The 18,069-nt window shown below is 32.4% G+C and overlaps 2 protein-coding genes across 2 annotated transcripts; both read left to right on the top strand.

Moving 5' to 3' along the window:
• The first annotated feature begins 354 nt into the window (after positions 1–354).
• On the top strand, positions 355–6,117 carry LOC139113622 (structural maintenance of chromosomes protein 1A-like). The gene is made up of 20 exons (XM_070674904.1): positions 355–607; positions 864–984; positions 1,062–1,179; positions 1,273–1,451; positions 1,542–1,680; positions 1,771–2,214; positions 2,334–2,762; positions 2,866–3,077; positions 3,143–3,305; positions 3,403–3,525; positions 3,599–3,730; positions 3,829–3,894; positions 3,979–4,136; positions 4,217–4,314; positions 4,400–4,704; positions 4,806–5,066; positions 5,174–5,356; positions 5,440–5,618; positions 5,742–5,919; positions 5,982–6,117. Exons 1-20 carry the CDS (start codon positions 403–405, stop codon positions 6,048–6,050), a joined length of 3,762 nt encoding a protein of 1,253 aa, XP_070531005.1. The 5' UTR covers positions 355–402; the 3' UTR covers positions 6,051–6,117.
• Positions 6,118–7,348: 1,231 nt separating this feature from the next.
• On the top strand, positions 7,349–18,011 carry LOC139113648 (collagen alpha-1(II) chain). Its single transcript, XM_070674943.1, has 28 exons — positions 7,349–7,553; positions 7,977–8,027; positions 8,148–8,237; positions 8,424–8,459; positions 8,907–8,968; positions 9,058–9,171; positions 9,258–9,402; positions 9,494–9,618; positions 9,711–9,917; positions 10,051–10,149; positions 10,458–10,566; positions 10,659–10,846; positions 10,927–11,143; positions 11,245–11,333; positions 11,419–11,580; positions 11,748–11,909; positions 11,983–12,180; positions 13,786–13,930; positions 14,004–14,264; positions 14,475–14,608; positions 14,726–14,995; positions 15,171–15,386; positions 15,632–15,721; positions 15,838–16,219; positions 16,452–16,667; positions 16,776–16,948; positions 17,070–17,291; positions 17,476–18,011. The coding sequence occupies exons 1-28, from the start codon at positions 7,349–7,351 to the stop codon at positions 17,620–17,622; spliced, it is 4,515 nt and encodes a 1,504-aa protein (XP_070531044.1). The 3' UTR covers positions 17,623–18,011.
• Positions 18,012–18,069: the final 58 nt, after the last annotated feature.

The following is an 18,069-nucleotide window of genomic DNA, read 5'->3' as shown; positions in this document are numbered from 1 at the left end:
TTTATCATATTATTTTGATATTACTTGATATATTGATTTTAATCTAATCTTACTTTTTGATAGATTAAAATATACATTTATATTGTAGGTTACAATAAGCATAAAGTAATAAGGAATGTGTAGTATATAAGTTATGTTTCGAGTGACGTAAATAGCTTTTAAAACTTGACTTTAATAAAAATTTGCGAACAAAATGCTAAAATAAACTATTGCGTCAATGCGACATATGAGATCTAAGAGAAATAAATGAAATAGCAATTTATTATATAATATTATTCGCGTGCTATTTGAATATGATTGATTGAATATGAAAGTAAGGATCAATCATATTCTATTATTTACGCGCGAATAATCATCCCCAACACTTTAGATTTTTTACAATTTACATATTGGCGACCCTGCATGGTAGTCTCCATATTTTTAACGGTCAGTCAACGGTCAGTTGACAGTCACCGGACGGTTTATTCGTATTTGATAAAGCGTTTTGCTTTAACGATGTCTATTTCTATAGATACTATTGAAATTTACAATTTTAAGTCGTACTTAGGCAAAATAATAATTGGCCCACTTTGTCCATTTACCGCAATAATTGGTTCAAATGGATCCGGTAAGATTTTTATACCTCACGATATTTATTAGATTTAGAATACTATTATTTTTCAAATATATTTTTAGCTTTTTTTTCTGTGTAACAAATAATTCTGTGTAACAAATTGTACATTAAGTAAAAATATTAAGAGATACAGTTCATTAAAATTGTTAGTAAAGTTTTTTAAATAATAATTTATTTTATTTTATTTTTATAAAATTTTTTTTACGATACGGTGTCGTATTTTATAATTATCTAATTTTACTTATTATAGGAAAATCAAACATTATGGATGCCATACGTTTTGCATTAGGTGATAAATTGAGTGCTTTGCGCGTTAAATGCCTTGGGGAACTCATTTATGGATATAACACTGATAAGGGACCAGTAAAAGAGTATTAAAAAGATTTTTTTTTTAATTAATTTTATATCATATTATTAGATGTTTTAACTGTGTATTTATATGCTATAGCGTTACGTACGTAAAATTAATTTTGAAAATAGTGGATAAAATAAAAGATGAAGTAACGAAAAGGAATTTTATAAGAAAAATATATAATAACAAAACTTATTATTACATAGATGACAAGGTAAAATTTTTTAACTATTTATTATTTTCTCAAATTATTTTCTTGTTTTATTACTAATTATTTTAATTGTATGATTTATTTTTTATTGTACAGATTGTTACATATACAATATATATAACTGAATTGCAAAACATAGGTTTGAACCTAAAAACACAGTCCTTTTTCGTATCACAAGGTTGCATCGAACATTTCGCAATGAAATCACCAAAAGAATTAACTGCGATATTCGAAGAGATTAGTGATTCAATTATGTACAAAACGGATTATGAGAAGTACGAGTTTTGTTTTCTTTCAAATAATAGTATATGTTTTATTGTGAGATTTGATAAATTTTAACTAACTAAATTTTTATGTTACCGTAGCTTAAAATTAAAACTTTTGAGTGCGGAAGAAGAAGTATTTTTTCAACATCAAATAAAAAAAGTAAAATTAAATGAAAAGAAATATGCTCTTATGGAGAAAGCAGAAGAAAACAAGTATTTACAATTGGAAAAACAATATGTAAGTATATCATATTTATTTTTAAATTATTATAAAATATTTGAAAGTTATAATTAATTTTTAAACAAATTGTGATATTAAACGTTACAGAATGAGGATAAATTAAAATATCAATTAATTCAATTGGTTTTCATTAAAAACGAATTTGAGTCTTTGCAAAATAAGATGCTAAAAATTAAATCGCAATTAGATCGGCATCAACAAGCTAAAGAAATTGCAGGACTTGAACATGAAACCTTAATATCACACCTTAAGCCATTATCTAATGGTGTACAAAATATGGAAGAAGCTATTTTTGAAAAGGAGAATGTTCTTGAACGAAAAAAAAAGAACCATATAATTTTGAAAGACAGTAAGTCATATTGGCAGAAAAAATGTGATTTTGCTCGTATTTCTTTAGACAATGCGAATAAAGCGTGTGATATTAACAAGAAAGTAATTCAAGAATTAAAAGATGAGCTACAACAAATAAACCTTCAATTAACAGAGTTAAGAAATGTATCACAGACGAGCATTGAACTCAGTAACTCTCAGGTATGCTATTGTAATATCCCTTTATACCTATTGATAGATATTTATCTGTAATATAAAAAAAATACTTTTGTTTTTCATCGTTCTATAATAAATTTTGTTTTATGTAATATTCTCGTAAGATTGACCGTTATACAAAATTGACATGCGAAGTTCAACATCAGGCAAAGGATTTTGTAAAAGAAAAAAATAACTTACTTCATGATGATGAACCCGATAAAGATAAACTTAATAATAAAAATAGGTGTAAGAAGGAATTGGAAGACAAAATAAAACTGATGCGATTAACGGAAGAAAATCACGAGATGCGGCTCAAAAAATTACAAGATTTAAATAAACAAATTAATATAACATTAACGGAAAAGAAAGCAAAATTACACGAACTCAATGAAAAAATTATTGAAACAAGAGATAAGTCATTAAGTTTGGAGAATGATATTGCACCGATTTCAAAAAATCTTTCTCAGGCTGATCTGGATAACGATATTGTTTTGCAGCAAATTAGAAACGATGAGACAATTACAACGTTGAAACAATTGTACTCTGATGTGGTATTGCATTTACTAACCATTATTAAACTTTAAATTATGTAATTATAATTATTAATGTATGGAGTAGTTTATGAAGAATTTATGTATTTTTATAATTTTTTAGTATGGTCGTTTATCCGATTTGTGTAAACCTATTCATTCACGCTATAACGTTGCAGTAACTAAAGTTTTTGGTAAACATATGAATGCCATTGTTGTTGGTACTAATCCTACAGCAATTCAATGCATCCAATTTCTAAAACAGAACAAGAAAAGCAGAGAAATATTTTTACCACTGGACTCCATAAAAAACGTACATTTAAAAACCTATTTACGGTAAGTAATTAATTATATATGTATTATATTTCGGATACTATATTATATAATTTATTATTCTACAGAGATATAGAAGAGCCGAGAAATGTTAAATTATTATATGACGTGATAAGCAGCAAGTTACCACAGTTTGAAAAAGTGATTTTATTTGTTACTAAAAATACTTTAGTTTGCGAAAGTCCTGAAGATGCACGAATGATAGCATTTGAAAGTCAAAGAGCAAATGACGTAATTACATCGATATACATAAATATATATTTTATTTAATGTTCTTTTAATTTTTATATTTTAATATACATATATATTTTTTTTTCTCAATGTTTAGTGTGTTTCGTTGGATGGGTGTTTTTATCGTAAAGATGGTACAATGTCCGGTGGACAAACTGATTTAAATATAAAAGCAAAACAATGGCAGGAACGAGAAATATTATCGTTAATAAAACAAAAAGTATTACATTTTTGCAAGATTAATTTAAATAATTATACATAACGGTTTATATAATATATATATTTTTTTTAAGGAACAATTAATGCAAGAATTCAGAAAGTTGCCAAACATTAGTCTTATGGAATCTGACGTCGCTATAATTAATACAGAAGTGGATAGCTTTAACTTACGAAAGAAATTTATTAAAACAGATTTAAATAATGTTGTACGTAATTAAAAAAGAACAGGAAGTTTATATTTTATAGTTTTATTAAGCGTGTGATCTATTATAAAATAATGATACACGACATTTGTATTTTGCAGGAAAACGACCTTGTTAAAATACGTAAGGAATTAGATAAACTCGATGGCCAATTAATTTTATTAAATGTAAGTGTTTAATATATATATGTAATTTAGCATTGATTTATATAACAAAAATATGTTTCTATTATTTGTAAAAAAATTGTTTAGATGGAAATATCTGAAATTCAGGACAATATAAAAAAAAGAGCTATAAACATTAAAAAAGTGGAAAACAATATTAATGCAATTAAAAATGAAATCTTTGTTGAATTTTGTAAGGATATTAATGTACCGGACATTGAGTATTATGAGAAGAATAATTTACGGTATAAAATTTGTAATTTAATATATGTCTTTTTACTTGTTTATATGTAGAAAAGTAAGTAACATTAATATTAATTTTTAGAAATTATAAAGAGCATGAAAGAAAGAAAAGGGAATTTGAAGAACAATACGATCGTATCGAAAATCAATTAGAAATTGAAAATAAAACTGATACAGAGAGTAAATTTTGTTATAGTTATTTTATTAATTTATTAATTTATTATCTTTAAATTAATGTTTTCAAGTATAAATTTTTTATGAAAAGGTAATGTGTTGAAATGGACGCTTGCTGTGAAAAAAGCTACTACAGAATTTAACAAACTACATAAACAAGAATGTCAAACAACATTCAAAATTGAGCGAATAGAAACAGACTTGTTGGAACTAAAAAGAAATTACATGGTTATGAAAAAAGACGTAGAGAACATGGAAAAAGAATTGAATGATAACACATCACGTATTGACGTGCTTGAAAAATCATATTTAGAATGTCATAAGTCATACATTGCTCTATTTGAAAAAATAAAAGAAATTAGAAGAAAATGCAATACTATACTTCATGAATGCAAGGTTTGCGAATTTTTTAAAAAATTAAAGAATTTTTATTTGACATTTGACATTATATTTTCACTTAATATCAAATGTACTTAACGATATAATTATTTTTATAGATAGAAAATTTAGTAATTCCAATGTCGGAGACATCATATAATGAATCAGAAGACACGTTTTCTACAAGTTTTATAAGCACTAGTTCAAATTTCGAAGCGCTATTTGATTGTAATGTTTTAAAGAAAATTGATTTTTCACATTTTCCTGAGAACATCTGTAGATCTACAGAAAATGATTTACGAAGTATGGCTGAACAACTTCACAAAGAGCTTGCAAAAAATCGAAGTGAAATTGCAGCGATAGCAAATCCCAATCTTAAAGTACATAATATATTTTATATATAACATTCCATAATTTTATATGGCGTGTATTTTAAAATGTTATACATATTGTTAACAATTAATTTTATGAATTTGAAACAATGCAGGTTAATGATAGTAAAATTATAAAGATATCAGAAGAAATAAGAGAAGTAAATAGAAACCTTCGAAACTGCCGTAATAAATATGAGGAAATAAAAACACAATTTGAGTCATTAAAAAAAGAAAGATGCAAGCAATTTTTAGATTGTTTGAACTATGTTGCAGTAGAATTAAACGCTATATATCAAGTCAGTACCATCATATTTTAAGATTATGTCTGTTCATAGTTTTTCATATATTTTATAAATTTTATCTGATTTATTTTTTGCAGAAGTTAGTTAAAAACACATTAGCTCAAGCAATTATCTTAACAGATAATTTAGAAGAACCGTATGCAGGCAATATCATTTACAATTGCGTGGCACCATTCAAAGGTCTTCGTTCATTGGAATATCTATCTGGTGCAGAGAAATCACTAGCTAGCTTGGCGTTACTATTTGCAATTCAACGGTATGTCTTAATTTTAAGTTTAATATTAAGTATTTAGATACTTTTATAATACAAATATCAACAATTTAGAGTTAAATTTAAAATAAAAATCTAATTTAAAGTGTTTTTTTTTTTTACTTACAGTTATAAAAAAATATCGTTCTTTATTATGGACGAAGGTGATGCAGCATTAGATCCTAACAATGTTAGGAATGTTGTCGATTTTATTGCATCTGAAAAAAACGTAATGCAATTTATCACAATATCCTTAAATAGAAAATTATTTTCTAAAGCCGATATGCTCGTAGGAGTCACTACTCAAGTAAGTTAACGATTAGGTTATTTTATAATTTTTCAAGATTATAATTTTATTTTTAATTTTAGCGTTATTCAGAAAATGTTCGCAGCAAAGTATTTGGTCTTACGTTACATAAGTACGCTGAAGAAAATTGAAAAATTCAGTATACTTTAACATTGAATAATTTATGTTAAGACTATTTCTTTATATCTTAATTGGAGAATTTTTTTTAATTATTACGTTATTGAATGTCAATATGGATTCTACGACGAAACTGTGCCGATTGCATTGCCCCGGTTACTTACATTAAACATAGTAGTAACTCTGATTTATAGTCTGCAATAACGAATGGTGGAGGTGCAGGTCAATGCAGCCTATTGCCGCTGACGCCTTGTAAAATAAGACGCATGCTCTGAGAATGCGGCCAAAATGATGATTGTCGTTTAATAAACTTATTAAGTGGAAACGACAATATCTCGGTATCGAAGCCCAAGTGCTTCTCAGGCGTTAACTGATAAAAATGAGGCAAAACGCTTATCGCGAACTAGGTCGCAGCTCGCGTTACAATGAATAGGATGCATTCGCCATTCAACACAAGGCTATGTAAAGACCGACAAAAGTATGAATAACGAATAAATTTTGTGTTACCCTTTTGTTTTTAATAATATGAACAGATACGAATTATCTGTCTCACGATTAAACTTTAAGAGACCTCGATTTCTGGCTGTGCAAAAAGTTATAGCTTAATTAAAAAATTAGATGTAATGACACTGTGAAGTGATGTATGTGTCGTATGCAATCCTTAAACATAAGGTGACGACCTCCAATGTACAATGTTACACCGCTTCCGACAGTACGTGGAATTTCCACGCTGACAATACTGATATTATATTTTATGGACATTTTCATGTATTTGTTACGATATTATTTTTGCAATAAAAACTTTAAACATAATACAAATACGAATTTTTTTTATTACGGCATTTATTATAGAATATAGACGAAAATGATAGAGTTAGATTGCGTTTTATACTTTTTACTTCATAGCAGCATATCACATTATATCTAATTAAAATAAGAAAATATATTTTACAATGAGAGTCATTTTTAAACTTTAAAAGTTCAAATTTTCTATTTTTACGGAGGTTCAAAATAATATCATTGATAAATGAGAATAAGCGATAAGAGGGAAACAAAGAATTAAGTGTACGAATTAAAGAGAAGACTGGCAAGAGGGTGGCCGAAGAATTAGACGGGGGAAACCGTATATCTTATAAAATGAAAGATGTTGACCTCCCCTACATCATGCAGAGCATCTGCTAAATAGATGACACGCTAGTTGTTACGAGTCTAGTTGTTCTCTGTCGCGCGATGCAGACGAATCGAGACTAGGATCTGTACTTCGTTCTCCAACGAAGTTCTTTTTAACCCTTTCGGATAAAAAGACTTTACGATGAAACGACAAGCTCTGGAGTTGATTACGGGGTTTCTTGTGATCCAACTGTTGCTATCTTTATCGGATCAAGTAAATGCCCTGAAAAGTCGATTACGAAAACAACGATCTAAGCCCCAGGATCATCATCAAGGCCAGCAGCCTGGCAATGATTATGATTATGCAGATTACTACGAGAATTACGACGAATATGAGGAAAAGAACGGTGAGTATTTGAAGAAATAAATATTAATATTTATAATTAGGTAATAAATTAAAAAAAAAAAATTATTTGTACTTTGTGCACTTATTGTATTGAGAATTTATTTATTTTATGTAAAAAACAAAAAATGTCTTGAAATACTAGAAGTCTCGCTTTAATCTTATTAGAATTGTTCTTGTTAAGACGCTACATAAAATAATTAATTTCTCATTTTAATCAACGTAATCTAATTAAGGCCATTTAATTCGATTAACTAATTGTAAATGTAATTTAATTGCATGGAGATGGTTTCCGGTTTAGCTTCCGTTTCTTTGCGGATATTAAAGACGCTGTATACTTTGTCATATAAATTTATGGACTTGTATTAAATTTGTGTAATTCTTTACTTATTTAATAAGAGTAAAAATATTATTTTTTTATATTTAGAAACTACGACAACGCCACAACCATTGCCAGCAGTTGTCACAAAACTTTCAGGTAACAATATGTACGATAAAATAAAAATAAATTTAAAATTATTTTTGACAATTATGATTTCTATATAATTTATAATAATTAATTAATTAATGAGTGATAACATATAATTATACAACATAGGATGGTCCGACACATCGACAGAAACGTCTTTCAGACGAGAACCATCTACAGATTTGCCGGCTTCCACGACAACTCAGTTTTATAATCATGGTAAGTTTAGAATTAATAAAAAGAATTACTTTTTATAATTTAAGAAAAAAACGAAAGGAAATATAATGCAAGATACTAACATGCAAGAGCTCACTGAACGGTTGTGTTCGCTGAATGCTTCCAATAATTTTAATACTTTTATACACGTTTCTTGAGATCTAAATTTTGACTCTTTACACTTTACAGATTTAGAGGAGACGAGTTCTACATCTGAACGGGATCATTTCGGAAGTACAAATGTGGTAAAAGAGAAGAATATATAGAACTTGGGTTCGGTAAATGTGTGCATACAGTAGCGAACGAATAATGAACGCAAACATTCACAAACAAATGAATCACTATAAAAATGGGTGAGTTCAGCGAAACAATCGCTCAGGGAGTGCTCAGTGAGCTCTTGCATTTGATTGGTGAATATTTTCAGATTTTAAAGAATGTTTCAATCAGATGCAAGAACTCACTGCGCGCTCAGTGAGCGGTTGTTTCGCTGAACGCACTTAATGACACTCTAACGACACACGTAACTAATAAATAAATGGCGCGCTTGTCGTTGCTAGGGTGCCATTTTTATTGCGATTTCTTTGTTTGTGAATATTCGCGTTCCCTGTTTGTTCGCTACTGTATACACATCTTAAGAAATAATAATTATTAGTCAATTTTTTCAGATTTCACCTACGGAAATACTACCCAGCGAAAGTAACATATATAGTTCTGTGGCTATACCGGGGCCACGCGTAAGTAATTTTTTTATAAATTGTAAAAAATAATCAACTGAAAAAGTATTTGTAAAAAAATTAATGAAATATTAATGTTTCTAAATTAGGGTGTGCCTGGTCGACCTGGTGATATTGGTCGTCCTGGTGACTCAGGATTTCCGGGACAACCCGGTACACCTGGAACTCCAGGCCCACCTGGCCCACCTGGCCCTATACCTGATGTAAGAAGCTTTAATTTAATTTAAATAAAATTTAAAAAATATTTTTATTTTTTTGTATTACTTATGAATATATCTAACACTGATAGGTATCTTTATATTATCAACAATTGGCTTTGGCTCAAGAAAACGAAGATAAAGGCCCGGTAAGTGCAGCGGCGTCATTGTATGGACCAGATGCATTATCTTACATTCAGGCACAAGTAGGCCCAATGGGTCCTCAAGGTCCCCCAGGTAAATTGTATATTTAATAATTTTATTAAAATGTTAATTTTTTAAAAATAATTATTTTAATAATTTTATATAATATTACTGGTCGATCTAGGTCCGCCTGGTCCTCCTGGTCCTCAAGGTTTTCAAGGTACACGAGGTGAAACCGGTGAATTAGGTTCCACGGGTCCTCCTGGTATGCCAGGCCCTAGAGGCTTACCAGGATTGCCCGGAAAAGACGTAAGATAATTTTTGAATATTATTAAATCGATTTAATTTGTTTCTTTAATTTAAAATAATTTATAATATCTTATATATTTTACATATGATAGGGTATTAGTGGAGAAGATGGTGAAACTGGACCACCGGGATCGCCAGGTTCTGTAGGACCACGTGGTTCTCCAGGATTACCAGGACTTCCAGGGTTAAAAGGCCATCGTGGTTTCCCAGGTTTAGATGGTGTCAAAGGTGAACAAGGAGCTACTGGTGAAAAAGGATCTACAGGATCGTCTGGACCAATGGGACCAGTAGGACCGATGGTATGTAAATGTTATTTATAATTTTTATACGCATATTTATACATATGCGTATATAATTCTATTAACTTTTTAAAAAATTATGAAGTATATATTAAAAATTTTTTTGTAGATACATTGATTATTGTTAACACAGGGTCCAGCAGGACCTCGCGGTGAAAGAGGTAGAGAAGGCCCACCGGGTCCTCCTGGATTGAGAGGCCTTGATGGAATTGCTGGACCACCTGGGCCATCCGTAAGTTAATTTACACGCAGAATTGAATTAAAATATTAAAAATCTTTGGAAAACTATAATTTATTTTAGATATTCGTTTATTTAATTTATAATTTTATAATTTATTATTTAATTTATAATTTATAATTTATTAATTTTCTATTTTATCACGCGGCCACGGCTCTTTTCCCGGCCTTTCTTTTCGTTTTCTTTTGTCACACATTTCTACGCAATTTTATCCCTTGCCTCTTTTTGCCTTCTGTCTCTCAAAAAACGCTTAAATATCGCATTCAATAATATCGTTACAAACAAATAAATATCGTTTATAGGGTGCTGTAGGTAAACCTGGTTCACCAGGTTTTCCGGGTAATCCTGGAATTAAAGGTGATCAAGGACCACAAGGACCGACAGGAAGTCAAGGTTTGCAAGGTCCGCGAGGTGAGATATTTTGTATTTTTATTTAAGTAAATTTTTTTTTTAATATTAAAAAAATTAATTTTTTAAACTTTAATTAATATTTTGTAATAAAGGTGAAAGTGGTCGCCCAGGACAACCTGGTGAAACTGGTCCACAAGGTTCTCAAGGAAAAGATGGAAATTCTGGCGAAAAGGGAGCTACTGGAGCGATAGGACCTGTTGGCTTGCCCGGATTTCCAGGCGCTCGCGGTCAACCCGGAACATCGGGTAATCCTGGTGTCCCTGGCGCTAAAGGAGCACCTGTATGCCTAATTAGCATACCATGCAAGAATTAAAAAAAATACTTTGTACAACGTATAACATTTTTATGACATTTTTACAGGGTCTTCCTGGTGAAAGAGGTTTGAGAGGAGATTCTGGAGTGAAAGGTGATACTGGAATGCCTGGTCCGCGTGGACTTCCGGGGGCTCCTGGAAATGAAGGCAAAAGAGGCAAAAGAGGAATGCGTGGACCAATTGGCGCTGCAGGGCCTCCTGGAGAACGCGGCGCGCTTGGCGCACGTGGTCTTCCCGGCTCAGATGGTCCTATCGGACCTCAAGGTATTATTTATTAAACATTATATATAAAAAATATTTTTAGGTACATAATAATTAGGAATAATTATTAATTGTAATTAAATAATAAATTAAATAATTATTAGGACAGTCTGGCGATCGTGGTCCTGCGGGAGCTGTCGGACCGAAAGGTACTGCTGGAGATCCTGGGCGGCCTGGACCACCAGGATTACAAGTAATATTTCATAGTAATATTTTAACACTTTATATTTTAGAAAATATTACAATCTACGTATACAGTTATAAAATAAAAATTTCAGGGTGCTCGTGGTTTAATGGGTAGACCCGGAGCTCCCGGGAAAATAGGTAATCCCGGAGAACGTGGAATTCAAGGTGCAGACGGTAAGCATGGGGAACAAGGACCGCCTGGGTTGCAAGGTTTACCGGGACCATTAGGAGCAACAGGAGAAAGGGGATATCCTGTAATTATTAATTTTTTTAACTGCTGCCAATAGTAAATAATTTTAATTTAACTGAAATACGAAAATATTTTTTTATATCTTACTAAATGTGTAATAATAAGCATATTAATAAATATTAACATTATGCTGTCTCTCATTTTAATGATATTTTTTTCTATTTGCATTAGGGAGAACGTGGAAAGGATGGTGAACCTGGCAATCCAGGTGCACCTGGCCCAAGAGGAGATACCGGTAAAGAGGGGCTTCCAGGAGTACAGGGTCCAGCAGGTCCACCAGGAAATGATGGCGCGCGAGGTCTTGCGGGACCTGTTGGTCCTCGAGGTTTTCAAGTATGAAAAATTATATTACATTTTTTTATGATAAAAAAAAAGAAATTATTGTGCAAATAAAATTTTTTTGCAGGGACTTCCTGGAACCGCTGGTAATCCAGGAGTTCCAGGCAAAGATGGAGAAGCGGGAGTACAAGGTCGTCCCGGTCCGCCAGGATTAACTGGCAGTAGAGGAGAGCGAGGACCTCCGGGCGAAAGAGGATTTATGGGACCGCCAGGATCTATGGGTCCTAGAGGAGAAACGGGAACGCAAGGTGCTGATGGTCTCGTTGTAAGTTTTTATAATTACAAATTATTTTTTAACTGTAAAGATTTATATTATAATTATTTCTTTTTATTTTTAAAAATTAATTTGGATAAAAATATTAACCTTTTAAATTTTAATGTAACTAAAAGAAACCATGTGCGAGCTACGCGCGTGCTATTTTTTAAATGATTTAAATGACCTCAATTACAAATTACGAAAAAAAATGATACGATTTACCAACCTGTATGAGCCTCAGCGGAGTTGTATATTCTGCTGGTGACTGTAACATAAAAGAGAAAATATTACTGTAGACATGTTAGTTAAATAATGAGATGAATTAAAAGAAAAGATTTTTTTTTCTTAAGTTATACTTACTTAAGAGTTGCTCCGCCGATGCAGGATGCCCGTCCTGGGCCTGCTCCTCCTCTCAGTTCGGACGTCGTGACGAGTCCTCCTTCCGCGCACAAGTCACTCGCGAACATCCCGACCGTGATTTTATTATCGCGAAATTTATTGAACACTATCGCGCGTTATATTTCGGCGTTATATTTCCTGAAAAAGAAAATCCTGAAAAAAAAACAAGTTACTGACTTACCAATCTGCATACAGCGGAGTTGAAGAATTCTGCCGGTGACTGTAACATAAAAGAAATATATTAATGTAGACGTGTGACATATTAGTTTAAAAAATTAATAAAAAAAAAGTAAAAGTTTTCTTTTAATAAAGATTTTATTAGAGAAATTAATGCTTACCTAAAAGTTGCTCCGCCGATGCAGGATGCCTCCTGGGCCTGCTCCTCCTCTCAGATGGGACGTGACGAGCCATCCTTCCGCGCACGAGACACTCGCGAACGCACTCCCGTTAAAAAAGAAATTGTAAAAAAACGCCCGCATACTTTTCGGAACTCCCGAAGCGACCGACGAACCGGCTGCGGTTCGTATTAACACTTATCGGCGTGCGGCACTTTAATGTCTCACTAAACGATGTATAGCTGCGGAGATCCTCTTGATCTCAGTCTCAGATAGCACGTGTCCATTCGTTTTTCCGCGCATTGGACACTCGCGAACATCCCGATCGTGATTTTACAATTGCTAAAGTTATTCATCACTTTCGCGCATTCCTGTCCGGCACTCGCGTTTAGAATAAAGCCAAAAAATTACGTCCGAATATTTGCGGAACGACCGATAAACGAGCGGCGACTCGTGCTCTCCTCACACGGAGTATCGCACGTATTTTCCTCACACGGATAATAAGGAGGAGAATATAGTTTTCGTGCCGGGCGGCTTTCGTTAAACAGAAGTACGTATTAATGCTCGGCACGAGCACGCGGTCGCCGTGAGTGCGTGTGTACGTCTGCTTCGCGCGACCGCTAGTGAAGGACAGAGCGAGAGTGGGAGTGGTGGGGGAATATACCCGCGCGCGGCACGTAATCTTGCGCTCGCTCTCCCTCCCGTCTCCCCGTTCCCCCCGCGCCTATTTATTCTTTTACTTTCGTTCGATTTAATTATATAATTATATAATTGTAATATTTAATTTGTATGTCCAGACAACGACGGTACTTTCATCATGTCGTTCTCGATCTCGAAAATTGCAAAGGCGATATATATTTAATATATTTATACATTCTAGGGCTTGCCAGGATCTAAAGGAGATAAAGGAAGTGTCGGTTCACCTGGATTATTAGGACTCCCTGGCTTGAGAGGTTTACCCGGAGAACCTGGACTCAAAGGAGAAAGGGGTACACCTGGATCAATCGGTCCTGAGGGTCCTTCAGGTAACATAAATCGATATAATTTTCTTACCTTATTTAAAATTTTTTACATTAAATTTTTTATTTAATATTGTAGGACATATTGGAGAACGTGGATTACAAGGCGAAGTTGGACCGCCTGGTCCTCCTGGGGAACCAGCAGAAAGAGGCGATCCAGGCCTTCCTGGTCCTATGGGTGAGATCGGAGCGCCTGGAAATCCGGGGGAAAGAGGACCTCATGGGTTACAAGGCTCGCAAGGTTTTCCAGGTCCACAAGGATTAATCGGACTTCCCGGACTGAAAGGTGATCGTGGATATCCGGGTTTAAAAGGAGAACAAGGAAATCCCGGACTTGCTGGTAACAAAAAAATTTTTTATTGTTATAATTAATATATAATTAATATATAATTAATATATAATTGATTGAGATATTTTACGTTACATCACGCATTAATATATATTATTTAATGTATTATGAACTGATATACTGTGTATAATAATGCATAAAAAAATTATTTTTTGTATTATATGTATGTACATAAAATTTATACATTATTTTAATTAATAGGCAGTCGTGGTGAAGTCGGATTACCTGGACCTATTGGACTTACTGGTGCTAAAGGAATTAGAGGTGAACCTGGTGCACGAGGTGAATCTGGTTTAATGGGACCACCTGGAGTTACAGGACATATCGGGCCATCAGTAAGTCGTTAAATTTTACTAATAAATGTGTAATAAACAAATAAAATTAATATATGCGACATAAATAATACATCGAAAGCTGGAAAAAAAAAGTATCAGGTAAAAAATATGTTATAGGGGCCACCGGGAAATATAGGATCACCTGGTATTCCTGGCTTACCGGGTATTAAAGGTGATACAGGTGATATTGGACGTCCTGGAAATCCCGGTCCTATTGGTAATCCTGGCCTACCTGGAATAGATGGAATTAAAGGCGAAAGTGGATCACCGGGCTCTCAAGGATTAATAGGTCCTCAAGGTCCTCAAGGTTTACCCGGCGACAGAGGTTCGCCAGGTTTACCGGGTATTGTTGGTCCTGTAGGAAACAGAGGATTACGCGGAGCACCCGTAAGTAAAAATATGTAATTATTATTGAATAAATTTGTGTAGTTTTTTTTTTACTAGTAACTAGTTATATTTTTATTATAGACTTACTATATTATATATAATAATTTTTTTATTTTATTATTATATATAATAAATTTTTTATTTTTTTATTATAAAACAATTTTATTTATTACAGGGTGAAATAGGCCAACCTGGAAAACAAGGAGCGGACGGCCCGTCCGGACCTCCTGGGTTAACAGGTCCTCCCGGGTTTCCTGGACAATCAGGAGAAGCAGGACCGGAAGGGCCAGTTGGAAAACCGGGACCACCAGGTATAGGAGGCCGTCCAGGTGATAAAGGACCGCCTGGAGTACCTGGTGCTGTAGGACCGACAGGTCTTCCTGGATTGCCAGTATGTTATTTATATTTCTATTAAATTATATTTTTTTATTATTTATTATTTTATAATTAGCTTTTATTATATAAATATAATAGATAATAAAAAAATATAATTTAATAGAAATATAAATAGTATTTTTATGTTTCTATTAAATTATATTTTATTATTTATAATTTTATAATTAGCTCTTATTATATAAATATAATAAATAATATTGCATCAATAGTAATTAGTTAATTATTATAAATTTTTAACAGGGACCACCTGGATCTACTGGACCTATTGGACTTACTGGAGAACGTGGTTTAAAAGGTGAAACAGGACTACAAGGCGTAGACGGTCCACAGGTATATTTTCGATCAAATGTTTTTAATTAAATCAGTATTATTTAAACAATTTTATTACGTATATTTAAAAAAATCTCGTAATTATATACTTTCATAAATGTGTTTAATATTTTTAGGGATTACGAGGAAAACCTGGTGCAATAGGTCCCGAAGGCTCGAAGGGAGATCGTGGAGAAGAAGGACAAAAAGGGGCCAAGGGTCACCGGGGATTTACTGGTCTGCAAGGTTTACCTGGATCTCCTGGTTTAATTGGAGAAAAAGGTATGTCCGGTTTGCCAGGATCTCCTGGTAAAGACGGTGAGCCAGGTATTAGAGGTAATCCTGGTAGGGATGGCAATCCAGGACCTATCGGACCTGCGGGAAATCCTGGACCAAGAGGTCCACCTGGCGAAGAAGGACGCCATGGAACTCCAGGTCTTCCAGGACCACCCGGACCTCCTGGTCCTTCTGGAGAAGTGGGTTTCGGATATGACGCCGCATCTTTGGCAGCATTTTTAGGTATGTTTTAATTAATAAAAATTATAATATCTCTATAAAAAAAATATAATTTAAACTACAGTTTATGTAAAGAATGATTTTCTAATTATTACAGAATTAGAACAAAACGTTTCTTTTATTTATTTTAATTTAATAAATTTAAAAAAAAATTTAATAAATTAATTTAATAAAATAAAATTAATAAATTAAATTTAATAAATTATTATAATGCTAGAAAAATTATTTATTGTAGGACAAGGCCAAACTAAAGGACCAGATCCACTCAATGATGAACCACCGAGAATATTTAGTAAAGATATCACTGAAAAAGAACGAAGAGAGTTGCTTTTAAAAGCATACGAAAATTTAAAATCGTCGTTCCAAAAATTAGTAAAGCCAGATGGTGAAAAAAACTCGCCCGCTAAAACTTGTCGGGATCTGTTTGTTGCTTATCCAAACAAATTATCTGGTAAATTGTACAAGCAAATATTAGAAACGATTAAAATATATTATTTATATGTTTTATACTAAATATTAAAATAGATATATTTGTCTAAACGCACATTTTTATTTTCAGGCGAATATTGGATCGATCCAAACGAAGGAGATATTCGAGACGCGATTTTGGTATATTGCGATGTTGAAAAACGTGCAACTTGCATCTTACCGAATCCATCGCGTTCACTAGAAATCACTCACATCACTGATCAACAAGAGACCTGGCTAAGCGAGATAGATAATGGCATGAAGGTTTGGTTATTTTACCTTCCACATATTTTTTTTTAATTTTAATTATTAACTATCGCATTATAAATATAAAACTACTACGTAATAACTATTGATATAAAATAAATTTAATTATTGCATTTAGATTACATACAAGACGGACAGTAATCAAATTGGCTTTTTGCAATTACTCTCGAAACATGCAAGTCAGAACATCACGTATCATTGCAAAAATAGCGTGGCTTATTTTGATTACGAGAAAAAAACGTACAGGAAGGGCTTGAAGCTTTTGACTTGGAACGACGTTGAGTTGACACCGCGAGGCAATCAGCGTCTTCGATACGAAATGATAATGGATGAATGTAGGGTAAGTAAATTTTCAAATGGAATATAGCGATAATATTAGTGTTCTATCTAAATTTACTTACACACTGAGTTTACTTTTAAAACGAGACAAGTCTACGACAATATTATTTTTAACATTAAAACATTTTAATATTTTATATGTGTTTTATATTCCGTCATTTATTTATATATTTATTAATTTGCAGCTTCATCAAAACCACTGGGGTAAGACTGTCGTTTCATACGAAACGGATAAACCAGTAAGGCTTCCTATCTTAGATGTGGCTTTACGTGATATTGGGAAATCTGAACAAAGCTTTTCTATCGAAATTGGTCCAGCTTGTTATGATTAAAACAAAGTATAAAATTTTGATCGTTATCTCATATCTAGAACACTGCCATTTTTCACTGTTTAATTCTAAGGAAATAATAGTCTTCCAATAAATAATAATGTAATTTTAAAGAGTAAATTATTTTTTATCGTAAAATAAACGTAAAATTGTACCAGTAAAAAAAAATTTTTTTTTTAATACGTGTAGAAATATCCGCGTGACAATTAATGATTTAGTATGTTCAATGCGCACAATACTAAAGTATTACGTAGTAGTAATAGATAATTTCTTTTATATCATTGTTATGCTGTGCAGTTATTTAGAAAAAAATAAAATTGTGCATAATGAAAGTTGTATTACCTCAATATTTCGTGAAAAAGTCACACTATAAATATAATCAAGAGACGCTGTAACGTCTCGCGTCAAATATAAGGAGTAGGTATCTGTAACTTCCAAGTTAGACGAGGC

Source organism: Cardiocondyla obscurior, linkage group LG03, assembly GCF_019399895.1.
Source record: "Cardiocondyla obscurior isolate alpha-2009 linkage group LG03, Cobs3.1, whole genome shotgun sequence".
Lineage (NCBI taxonomy): Eukaryota > Metazoa > Arthropoda > Insecta > Hymenoptera > Formicidae > Cardiocondyla > Cardiocondyla obscurior.
Note: the sequence above shows the minus strand (reverse complement) of the source record. Positions and strands in the feature narration are given on the sequence as shown.

Coding starts and splice junctions, on each gene's coding strand:
- LOC139113622 (XM_070674904.1), top strand. CDS start 403: ATGGTAGTCTCCATATTTTTAACGGTCAGTCAACGGTCAGTTGACAGT. Junction 4,137..4,216: donor TATGAGAAGAATAATTTACG/GTATAAAATTTG, acceptor ATTAATTTTTAG/AAATTATAAAGAGCATGAAA. Junction 4,315..4,399: donor AAATAAAACTGATACAGAGA/GTAAATTTTGTT, acceptor TTTTATGAAAAG/GTAATGTGTTGAAATGGACG.
- LOC139113648 (XM_070674943.1), top strand. CDS start 7,349: ATGAAACGACAAGCTCTGGAGTTGATTACGGGGTTTCTTGTGATCCAA. Junction 11,144..11,244: donor TGGTCCTATCGGACCTCAAG/GTATTATTTATT, acceptor AATAATTATTAG/GACAGTCTGGCGATCGTGGT. Junction 16,220..16,451: donor ATCTTTGGCAGCATTTTTAG/GTATGTTTTAAT, acceptor TATTTATTGTAG/GACAAGGCCAAACTAAAGGA.